Below are 18,668 nucleotides of genomic sequence, written 5' to 3' on the forward strand. Positions count from 1 at the left end.
CTCTTTTAACATATTGGTTACTCAATACCATGCCAACTAATTTCATAACATTATCAACTGTTACTGATGTAATGGAGCTTTTAATTGATCGGGATGATACTCTGCCGGCTCTACCTTCAGACCAGAGAGGGTCTCCCCAACAAGCCGTTGAACTTATCTGGATAATAAGATGCTGGACTCTATGCTTGCTATATGCTTGCCGTGAAAGAATCTCAACTGAATTTGAACTGTGGTAATGCAACAAGGTGGAGGAATCCTCCATGGGGGGGTTTGGGGAGGGGTGGGGGAAATTCCAGTACCTATAAAACTGTGTCACATAATGCAATGTAATCAAAAAAAAAAAAAAAAAAAACAGATCTTGGTCCAAGACCCAGGACAAAGACCTATACTTTGTGGCGGTCAGGGAGAGCCAGAGAGAAATCAGCCAGATCCAGCCCAGCAGCTTGGAGCTAGCAATGGGAACAGATGAGACAACCTTACATATAGAGGCATTCAACATAGACGCAGGCATGGACCAGAGGTTGGGCCCACCTCCTCCAGCCTCCCTCCACAGAAACATACCACCCACTGTCTTAGCCCGCAAAGGCCAACTGAGCCCATGGCCCGCCATCATACCACCCAAGTGTGCGATCCATGTGTGTGGGAGGGGACAACCCATTGAGCCCAGGGCCTGCTGCCACAGGCTTGCCTTATAAGAATCAGGCCGGCAAGCAGGGGCCTCAGCCATGTGTCTGGGGGTCTAATGGCCCTCCTCCCCTCATCTTTTCCCCATCCCCATAGTGGCTAGCTGGGAAAGGGAATGGAAGGTTCGAGAAAGCAATCCCTGGCCAGATAAGAGGGACTGGAGCAGTGCCACCCAGCTGGGCTGGGGGCGTCCAGAGGATCAAGGCCCTCGCTGCCCACGCTAACCCTGCACACAGACTGGAGGGGAGGGGAGGATGCTGTTTCCATGACTTCTTTGCTAAGGCGACTTAGAACATCAAAACAAGCTGATCCAGAGTCCCGGATCCCAGAGGATAGGATGCGGGCAGCCACGTCCGTCTCCCACCATTCTGACCCACAGCGGGATCCCGGGAGTACACGCCCTTTCCCTTCCCTTCCTCCCTTTTCCCCTTCGGGTGAAGGGAAAGGACCCCCAGACAGCGATGGGGATGAGAGATCGGGTGGGACTTCGGATAGGCCTGTGAGATGCTATAGGCCATAGAAGCTGCCGATCGGGAGGGCATCTCGGGCGACGATTGGCTGCTCGAGCCGGGGCGTGGCGCAGCGAAAGCAGGGGCCCGAGGGGTGGGGCTGACGCCGCAGCTGGCGCAGCTCAGACCCGGAGCCGCCGCCGCCGCCGCGGCCGAGCATCCTCGCTCCGCCGCCGCTCCGCGCGCCCCCGGGGCCGGGGCGAGGCCCCCCATCGCCGGGTCCCCCCGGGGCTGCAGCAGCAGCGGCGCGGCCCGCGGTTCCCGCCGGGGAGCCGGGCGCCGGCCCAGCTCTGCACGATGGGCACGGTGCTATCGCTGTCCCCTGCCTCCTCGGCCAAAGGCCGGAGGCCCGGCGGGCTGCCGGAGGAGAAGAAGAAGGCGCCGCCCGCGGGGGACGAGGCGCTGGGGGGCTACGGGGCTCCGCCGCTGGGCAAGGGCGGCAAAGGCGAGAGCCGGCTCAAGCGGCCGTCCGTGCTCATCTCGGCCCTCACCTGGAAGCGCCTGGTGGCCGCGTCCGCTAAGAAGAAGAAAGGCAGCAAGAAGGTGACGCCCAAGCCGGCGTCCACGGGCCCCGATCCCCTGGTCCAACAGCGCAACCGCGAGAACCTTCTTCGCAAGGGCCGGGACCCCCCCGACGGCGGTGGGGGCGCCGCCAAGCCCCTGGCCGTGCCGGTGCCCACCGTGCCCGCTGCTGCCGCCACCTGCGAGCCGCCGTCGGGGGGCAGCGCGGCCGCCCCGCCGCCAGGCTCGGGCGGAGGGAAGCCGCCGCCGCCGCCACCTCCGCCCCCAGCCCCGCAGGCGGCCGGGCCGCCGGGGCCTGGAGGATCGCCGCGGCGGGTCATCGTGCAGGCGTCCACAGGCGAGCTGCTGCGCTGCCTGGGCGACTTCGTGTGCCGACGCTGCTACCGCCTCAAGGAGCTGAGCCCCGGCGAGCTGGTGGGCTGGTTCCGAGGCGTGGACCGCTCGCTGCTGCTCCAGGGCTGGCAAGACCAGGCCTTCATTACGCCTGCCAACCTGGTGTTCGTGTACCTGCTGTGCCGAGAGTCGCTGCGCGGGGACGAGCTGGCGTCGGCCGCCGAGCTGCAGGCCGCCTTCCTCACCTGCCTCTACCTCGCCTACTCCTATATGGGCAACGAGATCTCCTACCCGCTCAAGCCCTTCCTGGTGGAGCCGGATAAAGAGCGCTTCTGGCAGCGCTGCCTGCGCCTCATCCAGCGGCTCAGCCCCCAGATGCTGCGGCTCAACGCCGACCCGCACTTCTTCACGCAGGTCTTCCAAGACCTCAAGAACGAGGGCGAGGTCGCCGCGGGCGCCGGGGGTCCCCCCGGCGGAGGCGCGCCCGCCGCTCCCTCGGCCGCCAGGGACAGCTGCGCGGTCGGATCCAAGCACTGGACTATGAACCTGGACCGTTAGGGGATGCCCCAGGGACCGCGCCTGTCCCCCGCCCCGCCCCGCCCCAGCCCCCAGCCCACACACACACTCGGAGCCCCTGGACCCTCCAGCCACCGCCGCTGTCACTGCCGCTCCGCGCGGGGGCTAGGCGCCAGAGGAACCGCCCCTGCTCCGCAGCGCAGGTGGAGGCCAGGACGCTAGGGGCCGTGGCATCTGGATTTTGCTGGGCGTGGGGTGGGGGTGGGCACGGGAAGGGCACCCCCACCTCATCCTGTCCTTGTCTGTGCCTCCATCTCTCCATTTTTGCTTGTCGCCACCCGCCCTGCTCTGCGCGTCTCTGCGTTCATCTCCCCTTCGCTGCCCATTTTCTTGCCACTCCTCTGTCTCTGTTATTCCTCCTGCCTGCTTTCCCAACCCCCCTCTCTGCCCTTCCTGTTCTGTCCACCTCCAGATGACCCCCTGACTGACCCGGACCCTATGGTCCATTTCTCCTGTCGCCTCTGCGACCCCCCACCTCCCGTTCGTGCGCCCTCTCCTTGCCATGTGTCAGCCTCACCTCCTCCTGTCTCCCTTCCTCCTCTGCTTGTGTCACCCCCTTCTCTTCCCCTGACAGGGTCCCTATAGCCCCCCTCCCCAGATCACAAGGAACATCAGTTTTTAATTGAGGTGCCAGGATATACTGCAGCCCCAGGCGCCCCGACACCACCTCGCCCCACCCCCCACCGCTCTCCCCACCTTTTCCAACGTGTTGCATGCTGGGAGTCGGGGCGGGGGAGGGGAGGGGTATAGGCTGCGGCTTCAACCAGGAGCCTAAGGTTTTGGGGGACAAAATCCATCTAGGACACCACCCCGGCCAAGGCGCCACAGTGAATGGAGGAGAGAGAGAGAAAAAAAACTATTCTTACCCTGGGGGAGGGATGGCCTTCTTCCTATCCCTAGGTTTTTCTGTCCCCACACCCCCACCCCCACCCCACAACCCCCTTTAATTTATTTCCTTGTTTCCGGAGGGAGGGGGGAGGGGTGGGAGGGTGGGCAGGGAACTGTCCGAGGTGCTGAGCTGGGCGGGACCGGAATCCTCCCTGGAGAGTACCAGGGGCTGGGTTGGGCCTGGGGCCATGTCCAAGGTGCCAATGGCTGGGCCGACGATGTGGGACGCCCTTGTCTGTCCGTCGGTCTGTCCCGGAGAGAACTATAAAGCGCTGGAAGCGCCTGCAGATGGTTTTGCGCGGCATTTCTTTGGGTCCCGGGAGGGAGGGAACACAGGTGGAATGATTACCAGCTGGACAGAGAAGGGCAAGGGATGGGGGTGTCGTGGGGGAGGCCAGGGTCCTGAGAACTGCTACCCCTATCTCTTCCATAGGGGGCTGCCCTTTCACAGAGTGAAACAAGTTAGCCTAAGGTTTGGTAAGGCTGAATCCTACCCCACCCTACCACCCTTTTGTCTGACCTAGCGCTTCATTAGCACTCAGGCCACTTAAGGACACTGGTTGTCCCTCTTCTGTGAAGTGACCCCATGCAACAGGACTAGTTAATCATTGTCACTGTTTTTCTAGTCCTCACCTGTCTTCCCCTCAAGCCTGGCTGTCTGTGACCATCACTCCCAGTGGGCCTGAAGGCCACATTCAGGGCTCCCAAGCAACCAACCGCCACCAGCACTGGCCTGTTTGGGTCACACACCCATCTGGGGCAATCTTGAGAGACCCAATCCTGCTTGAGACTCAGATCCTAGCCCTTCCTGGACGTAGGTGGCTAGGGGTAGGTTTGGAGGAAGAGGAAAAATGAGGTCCGCACTAGGTCTCCATTGCCGTCTCTGCCACATGGCCAAGCGCCCCTTTCTGTTTCACTGGCCCAAAGACGCCTGGCGTTAACAGGACGCTCAAGGCTCCGACCCTGCTGGCGGTGATGGTGGCGCAGGTCCTGGGCAGAACCCGGAGGGGCCGGCGCTGTCCAGGCCCCGCGTTCGCTGTCCGTGGTGCTGACGGACGCGCTGGGGCAGCGCGGGCGGGGCGGGGGGTGGGGATGGCAGGTGCAGGAACGATTGCGGACTCGACCTCCATCAGGTCTTCCAGTTAATCTAGCAAGAAAGTGAGCTCTCTAATTTGGCGGCGAGTGACAGAAATCTGGTCCGAAGACCCAGGAATCTGGGCTTCCACTGGTGCTGGAAGGACAGGACTCAAGTCTCCCCTGGCCAGGGCCCAGGGCCCTTGCACCCGGCCCGACGCCGGAAATCCCTGTCCAGATTTGTGAATCGAGTTCCCGCGGGGGAGGGGAAGAGCTGGCGGAAGGGAAGGCGGGAGCAGTCGCCCATTGGCTGGAATTTGGCGCAGTCAGCGCGGTGCCGTCATCGAGTTTGGGAGGAGGGAGTGAGGATCACTTGGGTCACCCCGCGGCTGTCGCCATAGTAACCAGACCGAGCGGGCGGAGCTGTCTCTCCCTTTTTCCACCTCTGGCTGGGTAAACAGTCTCAGCCCGCCTTGTTTGGCACTCGGTAGAGAGACTAACTACTTGATTGAGCTTTCTGAGTTAGAGGAGTCTACGGGACGGGAGCTGGGTGGCCGCGGGAGGGGTTAGGAGGATGGGAAAGAAACCCCAGAGTCAACAGAGACCTCCAAACATCCGGACCCCGGGAAGTCCTTAGATGCTGCCCCTAGACAGGGCACTCTCCATCTTTACTAGCCCCACATTCACGCCTACATGCGCTTCCAGCAGCATCAGGTCTGGTACTGGAGACCTACAAGGAGAGAAAAAAGCCTCAGTGAGTGTGTCAAGTTGAACCTCACTTTCCTCGCCCTGCGACAAGGCACGAGCCCCTGCCATAATCCGATTAGGGACAGAGCAACTGGAGGATCAGCAGGAGTACATGGAAGCATTAGCCTTTGGGTTACCTTTGGTCAGAGCCCTGTTTTCTTAGGGAGGACTGCAGGGGAGAGGAGCTGGAACTGGAGTAGTCTTCTGAGGGGGCGGGGTGAGGGAGTTGATGCTGAAACTTCAGTGTGCTTTCCCTTGACTGCCAGGGAGTGAACCTGGGGTAAGTGTGTCCCACGCGTGAAAAGCTGGTCCAGAGGGTCCAGCAGGTCCAAGGATGGATGCAGGGAAGACGGGAGAAGGAAGATGGGAGAGGGGAACTGAGCTGGAGCTGTGACTCAGCATTCCCTTTGCAAAGCTTTCCCAGCACAGGGGCAGTGGAAATGGGAGAGAAGCAGGAAGGCAAACAGGCAGATCAACTGTGATTCACCCCTTTGCAGGGGACGTGCATTGGCACACAACCCAAGGCACACGTTTCAAGTCAGAAGCAGGCACATATGCACTGATCCTGAAAAAGGTTTCCTCAACAATAACAAACAAAGCTCTTTGCTCCCCCGCCCCATTTTCCATTTCCTGCTCCTGTTTCTGGGGCAGAGGACATTGTGTCCCAACAGCGTCTTCCCCTGTCCCTAGAATACCTTGGAACTTATTGGAAGAGGAGAAATGAAAAAAAAAATAAATAAAAAGCACTGATGGGGGGGGGGGATTGTCATGGTGACTGCTTGCCTGCCAGGCAGGATGCCCAACAACCAGAGCATCTGGCAATGCCTAGAACATTCGGTGGCCTCCACCCACTGCGACCCTGCCTTAAGCATCCAGATGGGGACTTCCAGAAGATTTCTACAACATGGGCTGCCGAATCACAAAGTTAGAAACCACATATAGAGGTCAGTCCTGCCTCACAGAGCGTATAGTACCTCCTCCTTTTAAGTATCATTCCTGAACCTTTTATACACCATAGGCAATGTTTGCGGTAAGTGGCTTTTAGGCAGCTGGAATGAATACTCCCAAGACTTTCGTTTAAAACCTTGACCTTCCCTCTCAGAACCTTTCCCTAAGCTTATGCAGGAGGGTCATCCATGCTCCCACAGCAGAGGGGTGTAGATGAGGGAGTAGAGAATGCTTAGTGTGGTGAAGGCTGGACACAAGACATAAACCACTGGAGTCTGAGTCTCAGACTCAGCTCTCTTGACCTTACATTAACACTCCCACATTTGCTGTTTTCATAGGCAGATTCTGCTCTGCTGCCCTGCTTGCTGACCTCTAACCCTGGTCACAGCCCCTCCTTCCCCTTAGGAATCAGACCTAACCTCTTAATTTCTGGCCCCAAATCTCTCCAGTCCATCTAGGATGCCATAGTTCTTTTTTTCTAAGATTTATTATTTGTTTTAATTGAAAAGGCAGATCAGATTTACGAAGAGTAGGTGAGACAAAGAAAAAGATCTTCCATTCTCTGGTTCACTTCCCAAATTGTTGCAATGACCAGAGCTGAGTCAAACCAAAGCCAGAAGCCAGGAGTTTATTTCAGATCTCCCACAAAGGTGCAGAGTCCCAAGGCTTTGGCCCATCATCTACTGCTTTCCCAGGCCATAAGTAGGGAACTGGTTGGGAAGTGGAGCAGATGGAACACAAACCAGCACCCATATGGGATCTTGGTGCTTGCAAAGTGAGGATTTAGCCATTGAGTCATCATGCTTGGCCTGATTCCATAGCTTTAAAATATATATATTTACTTATTTATTTGAGTTACAGAGACAGAGAAAGAGAGAGACCTTCCATCTGCTGCTTTACTCCCCACATGGCCACAACAACTGGGGCTAGACCAAGTCAAAGCCAGAAGCCAGGAGCTGCATCCAATTCTCCCACATGCATACAAAAGTCCAAGCACTTGTGTCATCTTCTACTGCTTTCTGAGGCCATTTCATGATCAGCTGGATTGGAAGTGGAGCAACTGGGACTTGAACTGATGCCCATGTGGGATGCTGGCCTGCAGACAGAAACTTAACTTGCTGTGCCAGTGTCGGCCCAGATTTCATGGTTTTGCCTTGTCTTTCTGGATCTCTCTTTAGCAATTAGCTGCCCTCAGGCCTGGCGCGGTGGTCTAGTGGCTAAAGTCCTCATCTTGAATGCACTGGGATCCCATATGGGTGCCAGTTCTAATCCTGGCAGCTCCACTTCCCATCCAGTTCCCTGCTTGTGGCCTGGGAAAGCAATCGAGGATGGCCCAAAGCTCTGGGGCCCGGCACTCATGTGGGAGACCTGGAAGAGGTTCCTGGCTCCTGGCTTCAGACTGGCTTAGCTCCAGTTGTTGTGGTCACTTGGGAGTGAATCATCAGTTGGAAGATGTTCCTCTGTCTCTCCTCTGTGTATATCTAACTTTGCAATAAAAATAAATAAATCGTAAAAAGAAAAGAAATTAGCTGCTCTCAAGGTTTATTTCTGTTTGGAAATATTATCCATAATAGTTACTTCCTTCTCTTAAGAACCCCTATCCCTTTACTCCCTTTTTAAAACAGCTAGTCATAGTTTTCTGTGATCAATATTTAACCTCAACCCTATAAGTCATGAAGTATGTATTTTGTGTACCAGTGTTAGTAAATGTGCTGCCGAAGTGAGCACATTTGTTTGTATTCTTACATGTGGCAAAAAGAAAGAGGGTATAATAATATAAATGGAGACACGTATGAACCTTCCCAAGTACAGCTTCTTAAAAAAAAGATTTATTTATGTGAAAGCAGAGTGACAGAGAAAGGTCTTTCATCTGTTGTTTCACTCCCCAGATGGCCACACTGGGCAGGCTGAAGCCAGGAGCCAGGGATTCCATCTGGGTCTCCCATGTAGAGAGCAAGGGCCCAAACACATGTGCGATCTTCCACCGTTAGCAAGGGTCTGCATCAGGAGAAGCCGGGTCATGAGCCAAGGACAATATGGGATTCTGGTGCTGCAAGAAGCTGAAGAACTCAGTATGCTGTCAGATGATGGCCCCTGACATTCTTTTTTTTTTTTTTTCTTGTTTTTTCCTTTAAAAAAAAAAAACACATTTATTTATTGTTTTATCATTAATTACATTGCATTATGTGACACAGTTTTATAGGTACTGGGATTTCCCCCACCCCTCCCCAAACCCCCCCATGGTGGATTCCTCCACCTTGTTGCATTACCACAGTTCAAATTCAGTTGAGGTTCTTTCATTGCAAGCATATAGCAAGCATAGAGTCCAGCATCTTATTATCCAGATAAGTTCAACAGCTTGTTGGGGAGACCATCTCTGGTCTGAAGGTAGAGCAGGCAGAGTATCATTCCAATCAATTAAAAGCCCCAACATAACATCAGTAACAATTTATAATGTTATGGAATTAATTGACATAGTATTGAACATCTATTTATTTTTACTGCAAAGTCAGATTTACACAGAGGAGGGGAGACAGAGGAACATCTTCCAACTGATGATTCACTCCCAAGTGACCACAACAACTGGAGCCAAGCCAGTCTGAAGCCAGGAGCCAGGAACCTCTTCCAGGTCTCCCACATGAGTGCCGGGCCCCAGAGCTTTGGGCCATCCTCGATTGCTTTCCCAGGCCACAAGCAGGGAACTGGATGGGAAATGGAGCTGCCAGGATTAGAACCGGCACCCATATGGGATCCCAGTGCATTCAAGATGAGGACTTTAGCCACTAGACCACCGCGCTGGGTCTGTTCTTTCCTTTTTAAGAGGACGTGTTCATTCATTTGTTCATTCATTCATTGTAAAAGTAGAGTTACAGAATGGGAGAGATAGAAGTTTTTCATTTGCTGGTTCACTTCCCAAATGGCTGTGGGACCTGGCCCAGCCTGAATCCAGGAATGAGGAGCTTCTTCCAGGTCTCTTGTGTAGGTTGCAGATACCCAAACAATCCTTTACTGCTTTCCCAGATGCATTAGCAGGGAGCTGGATCGAAAGTGGAGCAGCCAAGGCTAGAACCAGTGTCCATGTGGGAAGCTGGGTATAGCTTTACCTATGTGCTATAGTGCTGGCCCCCTTTTTTCTTTTTTAATTAATTCACTTGGAAGGCAAAGTGATGGAGAGGGAAATAGAGTTATGGAGAGAAGGGAGTAGGAGTAGAGTATCTTTCACGTGCTGCTTCGCTTCTTAAATGGCTGCAATGGCTAAGGCTGAGCCAGAATGAAGCCATGAGCTTGGAACTCCATCTGCGTCTCCCATGAGGGTGGCAGGGGCCCGAGTCCTTGGGTATTCATCCTCTGCCTTTCCAGGTGCAGTAACAGGGTGCTGGATTGGAAATGGAGCAGCTAACTGACCTTCCTGACATAGGCTGCTGGTATCATAAGTAGTGGCTTAACCCTGTACCACATACTGGCCCATTCATGTGTTATTCTTTAAAAAGAATAATTTAGGGGTTGGCACCATGCATAGTAGGCTGAGCTCCTGCTTGTGATCTTGGCATCCCATATGAACACCAATTCAACTCCTGGCTGCTCTACTTCTAATCCAATCCCATTGCTTATGACCTTGAAAGGAGCAGAAGATGGCTCAAGTTTGGGCTTCTGTATCCACATGGAAGACCTGGAAGAAGCTCCTGGCTCCTGGTTTCAGATCAGCTCAGCTTCTATGCCTTTTGATTGTTTGGGGAGTAAACAAGAGGGTGGGAGATATCTGTCTCTACTCTTTGTAAATATCTTCTGAATAATAATAAATTGTTAATAAAAATTAATTTAAATGTTATTCTAGAAAAGCAGATTGCTAAGAAAAACTTAATAAATCAGAGTAATGGTGGAGGGTTTACCCAGTGATATGTTAAAATGTGTTATAGGGGCAGGAGTTTGGCCTAGTGGTTTATTTGCAAGTTAAGACACCTATGTCCCACATCATTGTGCTTGGGTTCAAGTCCCTTCTCTGACTCTTGGCTCCAGATTTCTGCTCCTGTGGACTTGAGCAAGTAGAGGTAATGGACTTGAGTTTGTAGAGTTGGATTCCTGCCACCCATCTGGTGGCCTTCCTGGGTCCTGGCTCTGTCCTGCTGCTGACGTCTGGGGAATGGACAATTGCATAGGAGCGCTCCTCTCTCTGTCTCTCTCGTTCTGCCCCTTGAATAAACAAATAACATATTTAAAATGAAATAAACTGTATTATAGTGCTAAGGTAGTTAAAATATATGACAGTGGTACAGGGATAGACATATCAATAGAACAGAATGAATAATTCAGATCTAAGATCCAGCACAGTTGGCCATTCACTATATAACAAAAGCACCATTTCAAATCTTTTGGGAAAAGATGGGTTAGTCAGTACATGGCTTTGGCACCAGTGGGTACTGGTTTATATATATCTTTTAAAAATCCTTTTTCATTCTTTACCCCTAAATTCACTCTAAGTTAGAGAAAATAGGAAAAAAAAAAAACCCTTAGGAGGGTATGATTTAAAAGTACCCTTTTTACCTCTTTTATTATGCATTTACTGAAAGGCAGAGTTACAGAGAAAGAGAAGGAAAGAGAGAGGTCTTTCACCCACTGGTTTATTTCGCAGAATAGCTGCAAGGCAGGAGCTAGGCCAGATTGAAGCTAGAAGCCTGGAACTCCATCTGGGTCTCCTGCATAGATGGCAGTGGCTCAACCACTTGGGTCATCTTCCATTGTTTTTCCCAGGTGCATCATCAGGGAGCAGGAGCAAAAGTGAAGCAGCTGGACTTGAACCCGTGCTCATACAAAATGCTATCAGTCAGGCACTAGTTCAGCGCCCTATAACATGACATGAAAGTTATCTATTAATATTTTTATCTTTTTACTCAGGAATTCCAACTTCTGATATTGACACTGAAGAAATATTTGAGGGGGCTGGCATTGTGGCAGAGCACATTAAGTTGCTGCTTGTAATGCCAGCATTCCATATTTGAGTGTTGCTTTGTTTTCATAGCTCTGCTTTAAATTGAGTTCCCTAGTAATCTGCCTGGGAAAGCAGAAGGCGGCCCCTTTACATACATTTATATACATTTATTTATTTATCTTAAAGGGGTTTTTTTTAAGATATTTTATTTATTTTTATTGGAAAGGCAGATTTTTACAGAGAGGAAGATCTTCCATCCAGTGATTCAGGCAATGATTCAAGTAGCCGCAATGGCCAGAGCTGAGCTGATCCAAGGCCTGGAGCCAGGAACAACTTCTGGGTCTCCCACATGGGTGCAGGGCCCCAAGGCTTTGTACCATCTTCTACTGCTTTTCTTGGCCACAAGTAGGGAGCTGGATGGGAAGTGGAGCAGCCAGGATATGAATTGGCACTCATATAGGATCACGGTACATGCAGGGTGAGGACTTTAGTCACTAGGCTACTGCACCGGGCCCTGTTAAAGATTCATTTATTTGAAAGTCAGAGAAACAGAGACAGAAATCTTTCATCCACTGGTTATTTCCTAGATGGCCTCAATGGCCAGGGTTTGAACTAGACCAAAACCAGGATCCAGGAGCTTCTTATGGTCTCCCATGCGGATGTTAGAGGCCTAAACACTTGGATCAACTTCTGCTGCTTTCCTAGGCCGTTTTCAGGGAGCAGAGTCTGAAGTTGAGTAGCTGGAACAGGAACTGTCTCCCATATGGGATTCTCAGACTGCTGGTGGTAGTTATATTCACTATGCCACAACATAGTACACATAATCCCATAGATCATTTTTAAAAAGAGTATTTGAGGACCAGTTCTACCACATAGCAGGTAAAGGTTAAATCTGTGAAACCAACATCCCTAGTATGAGGGTCGTTTAGACTCCTGGATGTTTCACTTCCAGTCCAGCCTCCAGCGAACATGTTTTGGAAAACAGAAGATGACCCAGGTGCTTGGGCCCCTGCACCCAAATGGGAGACCCAGAAGAAGTTCCTGGTTCCTGCCTTCTGCCTGGCTCTGCCCTGGCTCTGCCCTGGCCACTGGGGCCACTTGAGGAGTTAACCAGTAGATGGAAAATCTCTGTTTATCTCACCATCCCCCCATAACTCTGCATTTCAAATAAATCTTTAAAGAGAGAAAGAGAGAGAGAGAGAGAGAAATAGTGGAAAATGTGTTCAGGGATCTGACATTGTTATTGTATTATTATTTAGAGAGAGAAAAATTAGAATCAATTTAAGTATCTATTAGTAGGTGAGGAGATAAACAAACTTCTATACACCTAAATGATTGAATACTGCAATATTCTGTTCAAAGGAATGAGTTAGATGCAGCATCAACAGGAAAGAGTGCCCTGCATGTAGCTAATTATAGAGCAATCACCTGATACAATAGCAATTATGTGAAAGCAAAACAAATCAGGCTAAACTGTAATTCCAGGGAATGAGTGACTGTGTGTGTGTGTGTGTGTGTCTGTGTGTCTGTGTCTGTGTGTGTGTGTGTGTGTAGAAGCTTGGAAAAAAACACACATTGCATCACTCTGCAAATGACTTCAGGGAAGGAACTGGGATTGATGTTGTTGAGAGACATTAACTTTATTGGTGTAGTTTGCATTTCTATTATAAAATGTGTTGATGGGCCAAGCACAATGGTTCAATCAGCTAAACTTCTACCTCTAAATGTCAAGATCCCATATGGGCACTGGTGCATGTCCTGACTACTCCACTTCCCATCCAGCTCCCTGTTTGTGGTCTGGGAAAGCAATAGACAATGGCTCATCCTGAACCCATGTAGGAAATCTGGAAGAAGTTCCTAGCTCCTGGCTCTGGATTGGCACAGCACCAGCCACTGTGGTCACTCTGGGGAGTGAATCATTGGACAGAAGATCTTCCTCTCTGTCTCTCTCCTCCTGCCTGTATATCTGACTTTGCAGTAACAAATAAATAGATCTTTTTTTTTTTTAAAAGGAAAGAAATGGAGCTGCTGGGACTTCACCTGGTACCCACAAGGGATGCTGGCACTGCAGACAGCAGCTTTATCCACTATGACCATGTCAGTCCTCGTTTAAGCTTTTGACTATCACACAAATAGAGAAGAAAAAGAGCCACTCTCCATTGCATTTCTTATCTTCCCTCTACTGGTTCACTCCCCAAGTGCCACAACAGCCAAAAGGACTGGACCAGGCCAAAGCTAGGAGCCTGAAATCCATCCAGGTATCCCACGTGAGTGGCAAGGCCCCAAGCTTTGGACTATTACCAGCTGCCTCCTAGGATGTATTAGTAGGTACAATGATATAGGACCAGGCATGACAAATGGCAGCTTAACCCATAACACCCACACCCACCAAATCACTTTTTATTACATTTTAATTTTGCATTATCTCAAAAAACAAAAACAAAAACAAGATTGAGGATGCTGCCTTCACCTGCAATGCTGGCATCCCAAATAGGCGCCGTTTTGTGTCTTGTCTGTTCCACTTCTGATGCAGTTCCTGTTAGTGGCCTGGGCAAAGCAGTTTGGGGCCCTCACTCCCATGTGGGAGACCTGAATGGGGTTTCCTACTCCTAGCTTTAGGTCTGGCCCAGCCCTGGTCATTGTGACCATGTGGGGAGTAAATTAGAGAGTGGAAAGTCTCTCTCATACTCTCTATGAATACATATTATACACACACACACATACACGTATATATCCCTATCTCTATGTTTCTCTTTATTTTTAAGACTTACTTTATTTACTTGAAAAGTAGAGTTACAGGGCCCGGCGCGGTGGCGCAAGTGGTTAAGGTCCTCGCCTTGCACGCCCGGGATCCCATATGGGCGCCGGTTCTATCCCAGCAGCCCCGCTTTCCTTCCAGCTCCCTGCCTGTGGCCCGGGAAAGCAGTCAAGGACGGCCCAAAGCTTTGGGACCTTGCACCCACATGGGAGACCCGGAAGAGGCTCCTGGCTTCGGATGGGCATAGCATCGGCCGTTGCGCTCACTTGGGGAGTGAATCATTGGACGGAAGATCTTCCTCTCTGTCTCTCCTCTCTGTATATCTGCCTTTCCAATAAAAAAATAATAAAAATAAATCTTTAAAAAAAAAAAAAAGGAAAAGTGGAGTTACAAAGAGAAACAGACAGAGGAAGAGACATCTTCCATCCACTGGGTCACTCCTCAGTGCCTGCAACAGTGGGAGCCAGGTCTATCCAAAGCCAGGACCCTGAAGCTTCTTCCAGGTCTCCCACCTGAGTGCAGAAGTCCAAGCACTCCCCCTCTGCTGCTTTTTTCAGGCCATTAGCAGAGAGCTGGATAGAAAGCAGGGTAGCTGGGACTTAAACCAGTGGCCATATTGGATGCCAGCATGTTAGATACTTAACCGACTTGCTGTAGTCCTGTCTTTCAAATAAACAAACAAATGAATCTTTAAAAAAAAATAAGTGGCCCCACCTGTAGGCAAATGCCAAGGTTACCCTTGTACTGAGGCAAGTGGTATACTACAGGGATAAAAGCACCCATCAGCTGGCAGGCATTCTGGGCTGGTTAATGACAAATTTTTATTGACTATACGAGTATGCCAGCATAGTTGCTTTCTGGTTTTTTCTTTTAAGATAAGTGGAGAAGGCAGAGAATGCTAGGCCAGGACATGACACCCTGGACCCCAGGAAGGGAATTGCAGATTGACTGGGGAAGGGGGTCTAGGGACGTCTTGAAGTGGGAGTAGCTGAAGGTATCTTTGACGAGAGGATTAATTCCTGGGGTCTTCCACGGACTGGGCCACTACACTTGCCAAGTAGGCAAGGAAACTAAGGTAGAATGATTTGGATGGTGGTGGGCCGGAGTGGATCCAGAAGGCATGCTTGGCTCAGGCAAAGGCACCTGCCATGTGGGAGTCCTGGGCTGGACTAAATACTATTGCCCACCGCCTGCTGGTACATACAGAAGCTGGAACTAAGGGGCATGCCTGGTTGGGTTAGGCTGCAGTATCCACATGTGAGTGTCAGGACAAAGGGTAGGCCACATCAGGATGGGCTCCAGCACCCACCAAAATATGAGGGAACTTGGAGACTCCCTTGTTGGGCTACTGCTTCCATTGTTAGTGAGAAAGCTGGGTTTGTGGTGGGCCAGGGTGAGCTAGGCTGCTGTATCCACTAGAACACACAAAAACCAGAATTGGGGAGGCCAACCAGGCTAGGCTGCAGCACCAGCTGGCAAGCATCAGAACTGGGTGTGAGTCATGTCAGGCTGGACTGCAGTACCCCCTGGCAGGTACAAATTCCAGACCTGGTAGCATGTCTGGCAGGGGAACTGTGGACACGCCCCTGCTTGGCTGTATCTACCGCTGTACCTACCACTACAGAGCAAGAGAACCAGGGTTGGGAGCAGGCCAGGCTGAACAAGGTGGTAGCATCTATTGGCTTAAGCAAGGACTAGGTCTGGGGGCAGGTCAGGTTGAGCTAAGTTGTAGCACCCAAGGGTATGCATGAGAGCTATATGGGATGTAGGCTTGGCCAGACTAGGCTACAGCAGAGACTGACATGCTCAAAATCCAGGTCTGAGGGTGGAGCAGATGGAGTTAATTGAAGGTCACCCTGACTAGGCTGTAGCACTCACTGGAATGTGTGAGGACCAGGTCTGTGGCAGATTGGCTGGGCTGGGCCACGACACCTGTTCATTTACCTAAGATATGGGATTGACCAGGCAGCTGCATCTACCAGTATATGCATCAACTGGTGCAGGTGACAGACCAAACCTGACTCTGCACTGGATGGCACACATAGAAGTCAAGTCTGAAGTCAGCCCTGGTGAGGTTTCTTGGGGTTCTCCCCTGCCGGTCTGCTGGACTCAGACCCTTGCCACAGGGGAATTCACAGAATGTATAGTCCGGCCTCAGAGTGCATGTATCGGGACTGGGCTTCAATTGCTCATGCCTATGCAGTGGACAACATGCCCAGATGAATAGGGCGACATGATGGCCAACTCATTTAGGACAGCAGGGGACTTCCTGGTTAAAGGATGGAAAGCAGAGCAGGTTGGACAATTCTCCTAGCCAAGCTTTGCAACATGTTCCTGGGTGTGTAAATGCACTAAGGTAAACTTTGTCTTGGAAAGACTTTCTCAACCCTTGAGCAACAAAAACTAACACCCTCTCAGAATTGTCAAAACTATTCAGGTAACACCCATGGAACACTCTTCCCCACATCTGGGTTTCCTAAGGAGTCATCAAATCACTGATTTCGATGTGGTTTGACACCAAGGAGCAGCCCCCTTTCCCCTCCTCTCCTGGAGAAAAAGAAAAATTGAAACATTTGCTTCACTCACCTTCCTCCTTGATCTTTTCCACCCAAATTAGAAGTCCACATAGACAAGCTTCCCTCTTAACTTTGTAAACAATATTAAAAAGGAAATTAATTTTTAAAAAAAATCAGGACTAACAGATTTACAGCAGTTAAAAAAAAAACAAAACAACTCCCAGATGAACCTAATGGAAACTATGGAAAACACTATAAATCTTCACTAAGGAGCATCAAAGTCCTGAATAAGAGACACAACATGTCCTTGAGTGGATTGACTCAAGACTGTAAAACTATCAAATCCCCCGACACTTGTCCATAGTAGAGATGCAGTCCTTATCCAAACATCAAAGGAATTTCATGGAACTTGAGCTAAAGCTCCAAAACTAAAGCTCTGGAGTATGAGAAAGATAGAAAAAGAATTTTAAAAAACATTTATGAGCTAGCTGCAAGAAAATGGTTAAATGTGGTATGGCACCACACTAGTGTCATAGAGCAACAGAGCAAAATCGAACCTTGAAATAGATCTATGTATGTTGGATATTTCACAAAGAACAAGATGACATTTGCAGACAGACTGTTCGAAGGTTGACATAATTTGCTATTCACTTGGGAAAATGCTTATATCTTTATTTATAACCACATTGAAAAGTAAATCCCTGACCAATTAAGGAATGAAACAAATATACTAAGAAAGTACTAAGGGAAAATTAGGGGCCTGCATCGTGGCATAGTGAGTTTAGCTGTGACACCAGTAACCCATATGCACTGGTTCAAGTCCCTGCTGCTACACTTCTTTTTAAAAAAATTCTTTCTAGTACCCAGTGTGATAGCTTGGCAGCTAAAGTCCTCACCTTGAACACAATGGGATCCCATATGGGTGCCGGTTCTAATCCCTGCGTTCCTGCTTCCCATCCAGCTCCTTGCATGTGGCCTGGGAAAGCAGTCAAGGACAACCCAAAGCCTTAGGACCCTTTACCCGCGTGGGCGACCCAGAGGAGGATCCTGGCTCCTGGCTTTGGATTGGCTCAGTTCCAGCTGTTGTGGTCACTTGGGGAATGAGCCATTGGATGGAAGATCTTCCTCTCTGTCTCTCCTTCTCTCTGTATATCTGCCTTTTTAATAAAAATAAATAAATCTTTAACAGTTCCCTTTTTAATATTATTTCTTTTTAATACTTACATAGTAGAGAAGGACACATGCCCATGTGGGCCTCTGATTGGGGTGAGGAGAGTCAAGTATAAAGGAAGGTGGATGGGACAAATATTTTAGTTTTTTTTCTCTGTCTTCATGGAAGCGGTGTGGGGGGGACTGCTCCTTGCTGTCAAACTACATTAGTCATTTGGTGACACCTCTGAAATGACCCCGTTAAGGGGTCACTTGAGTGATTTGACAGTTCTGAGAAGTTGTTGGTTTTGTTGCTCCAGGATTGAGAACACATTTCCAAGGTCTGTTGTTTGACAGAGTTCACCTTAGTGCATCCGCAGACCCAGGAACATGTTGTGAAGCTTGGCTGGGAGAACCGTCCAACCTGTTCTGCTTTCCTTCCTCTGATGAGACCATCAATATCCCATGCTGGCCTAAATGAGCTGACCATTGTCCTCTGTGTGCTTCTGCCTGGCTGCTTCACTTGTGTTCCAATTGCGTACTAATATGCCTAGGCAAACAGTAGAAGACTGCCCAGGGACTTGGACCTCTGCCACCCATGAAGGAGACCCAGAAGGAGCTCTTGTTTCCTGACTTCAACCTGGAACTACTTGGCCCAGCCCTAACTATTGTGGCCATTTCAAGAGTAAACCAACAAAAGAAAAATCTCTCTCTTTCTCTTTCCCCTCTCTTTCTGTAATTCTGCCTTTCAAATAAATAAAAAAAATTTTTTAAAGTTCTGGAATAATTTTTTAATTGATGTAAAAAAATTCAAAATACCTATCCCCCAAAGCCAACATAAAGCAAGAACATTTGCAAAGAGAAAAAAAAAAACTTTAGGGATAGTAGCTAGTAAGGTAGCAAAAATATGGAAACTTACACTGTTTACTCATCACTCTAAGGCAGCAAGAAAAGATTTGATCTCTGATCCCTCTAGTACCACAGCTTGCACCAAGAAGCTAGATAGAACCAAAGATAGCATCAACTGTCTGCTGACA

The 18,668-nt window shown here is 50.1% G+C and overlaps 1 protein-coding gene across 1 annotated transcript; it reads left to right on the forward strand.

Moving 5' to 3' along the window:
* The first annotated feature begins 1,341 nt into the window (after positions 1 to 1,341).
* CDK5R2 (cyclin dependent kinase 5 regulatory subunit 2) lies at positions 1,342 to 2,996 on the forward strand. Its single transcript, XM_040986415.1, has one exon. It carries the CDS (start codon positions 1,491 to 1,493, stop codon positions 2,604 to 2,606), a length of 1,116 nt encoding a protein of 371 aa, XP_040842349.1. The 5' UTR covers positions 1,342 to 1,490; the 3' UTR covers positions 2,607 to 2,996.
* Positions 2,997 to 18,668: the final 15,672 nt, after the last annotated feature.

The sequence above is a fragment of the Ochotona curzoniae genome, unplaced genomic scaffold (assembly GCF_017591425.1).
Source record: "Ochotona curzoniae isolate NIBS_2020 unplaced genomic scaffold, NIBS_Ocur_1.0 contig_4514, whole genome shotgun sequence".
In the NCBI taxonomy this organism is placed as follows: Eukaryota; Metazoa; Chordata; class Mammalia; order Lagomorpha; family Ochotonidae; genus Ochotona; species Ochotona curzoniae.

What these genes read in the sequence shown, in the direction of transcription:
- CDK5R2 (XM_040986415.1), top strand. Translation starts at nt 1,491, where the DNA reads ATGGGCACGGTGCTATCGCTGTCCCCTGCCTCCTCGGCCAAAGGCCGG.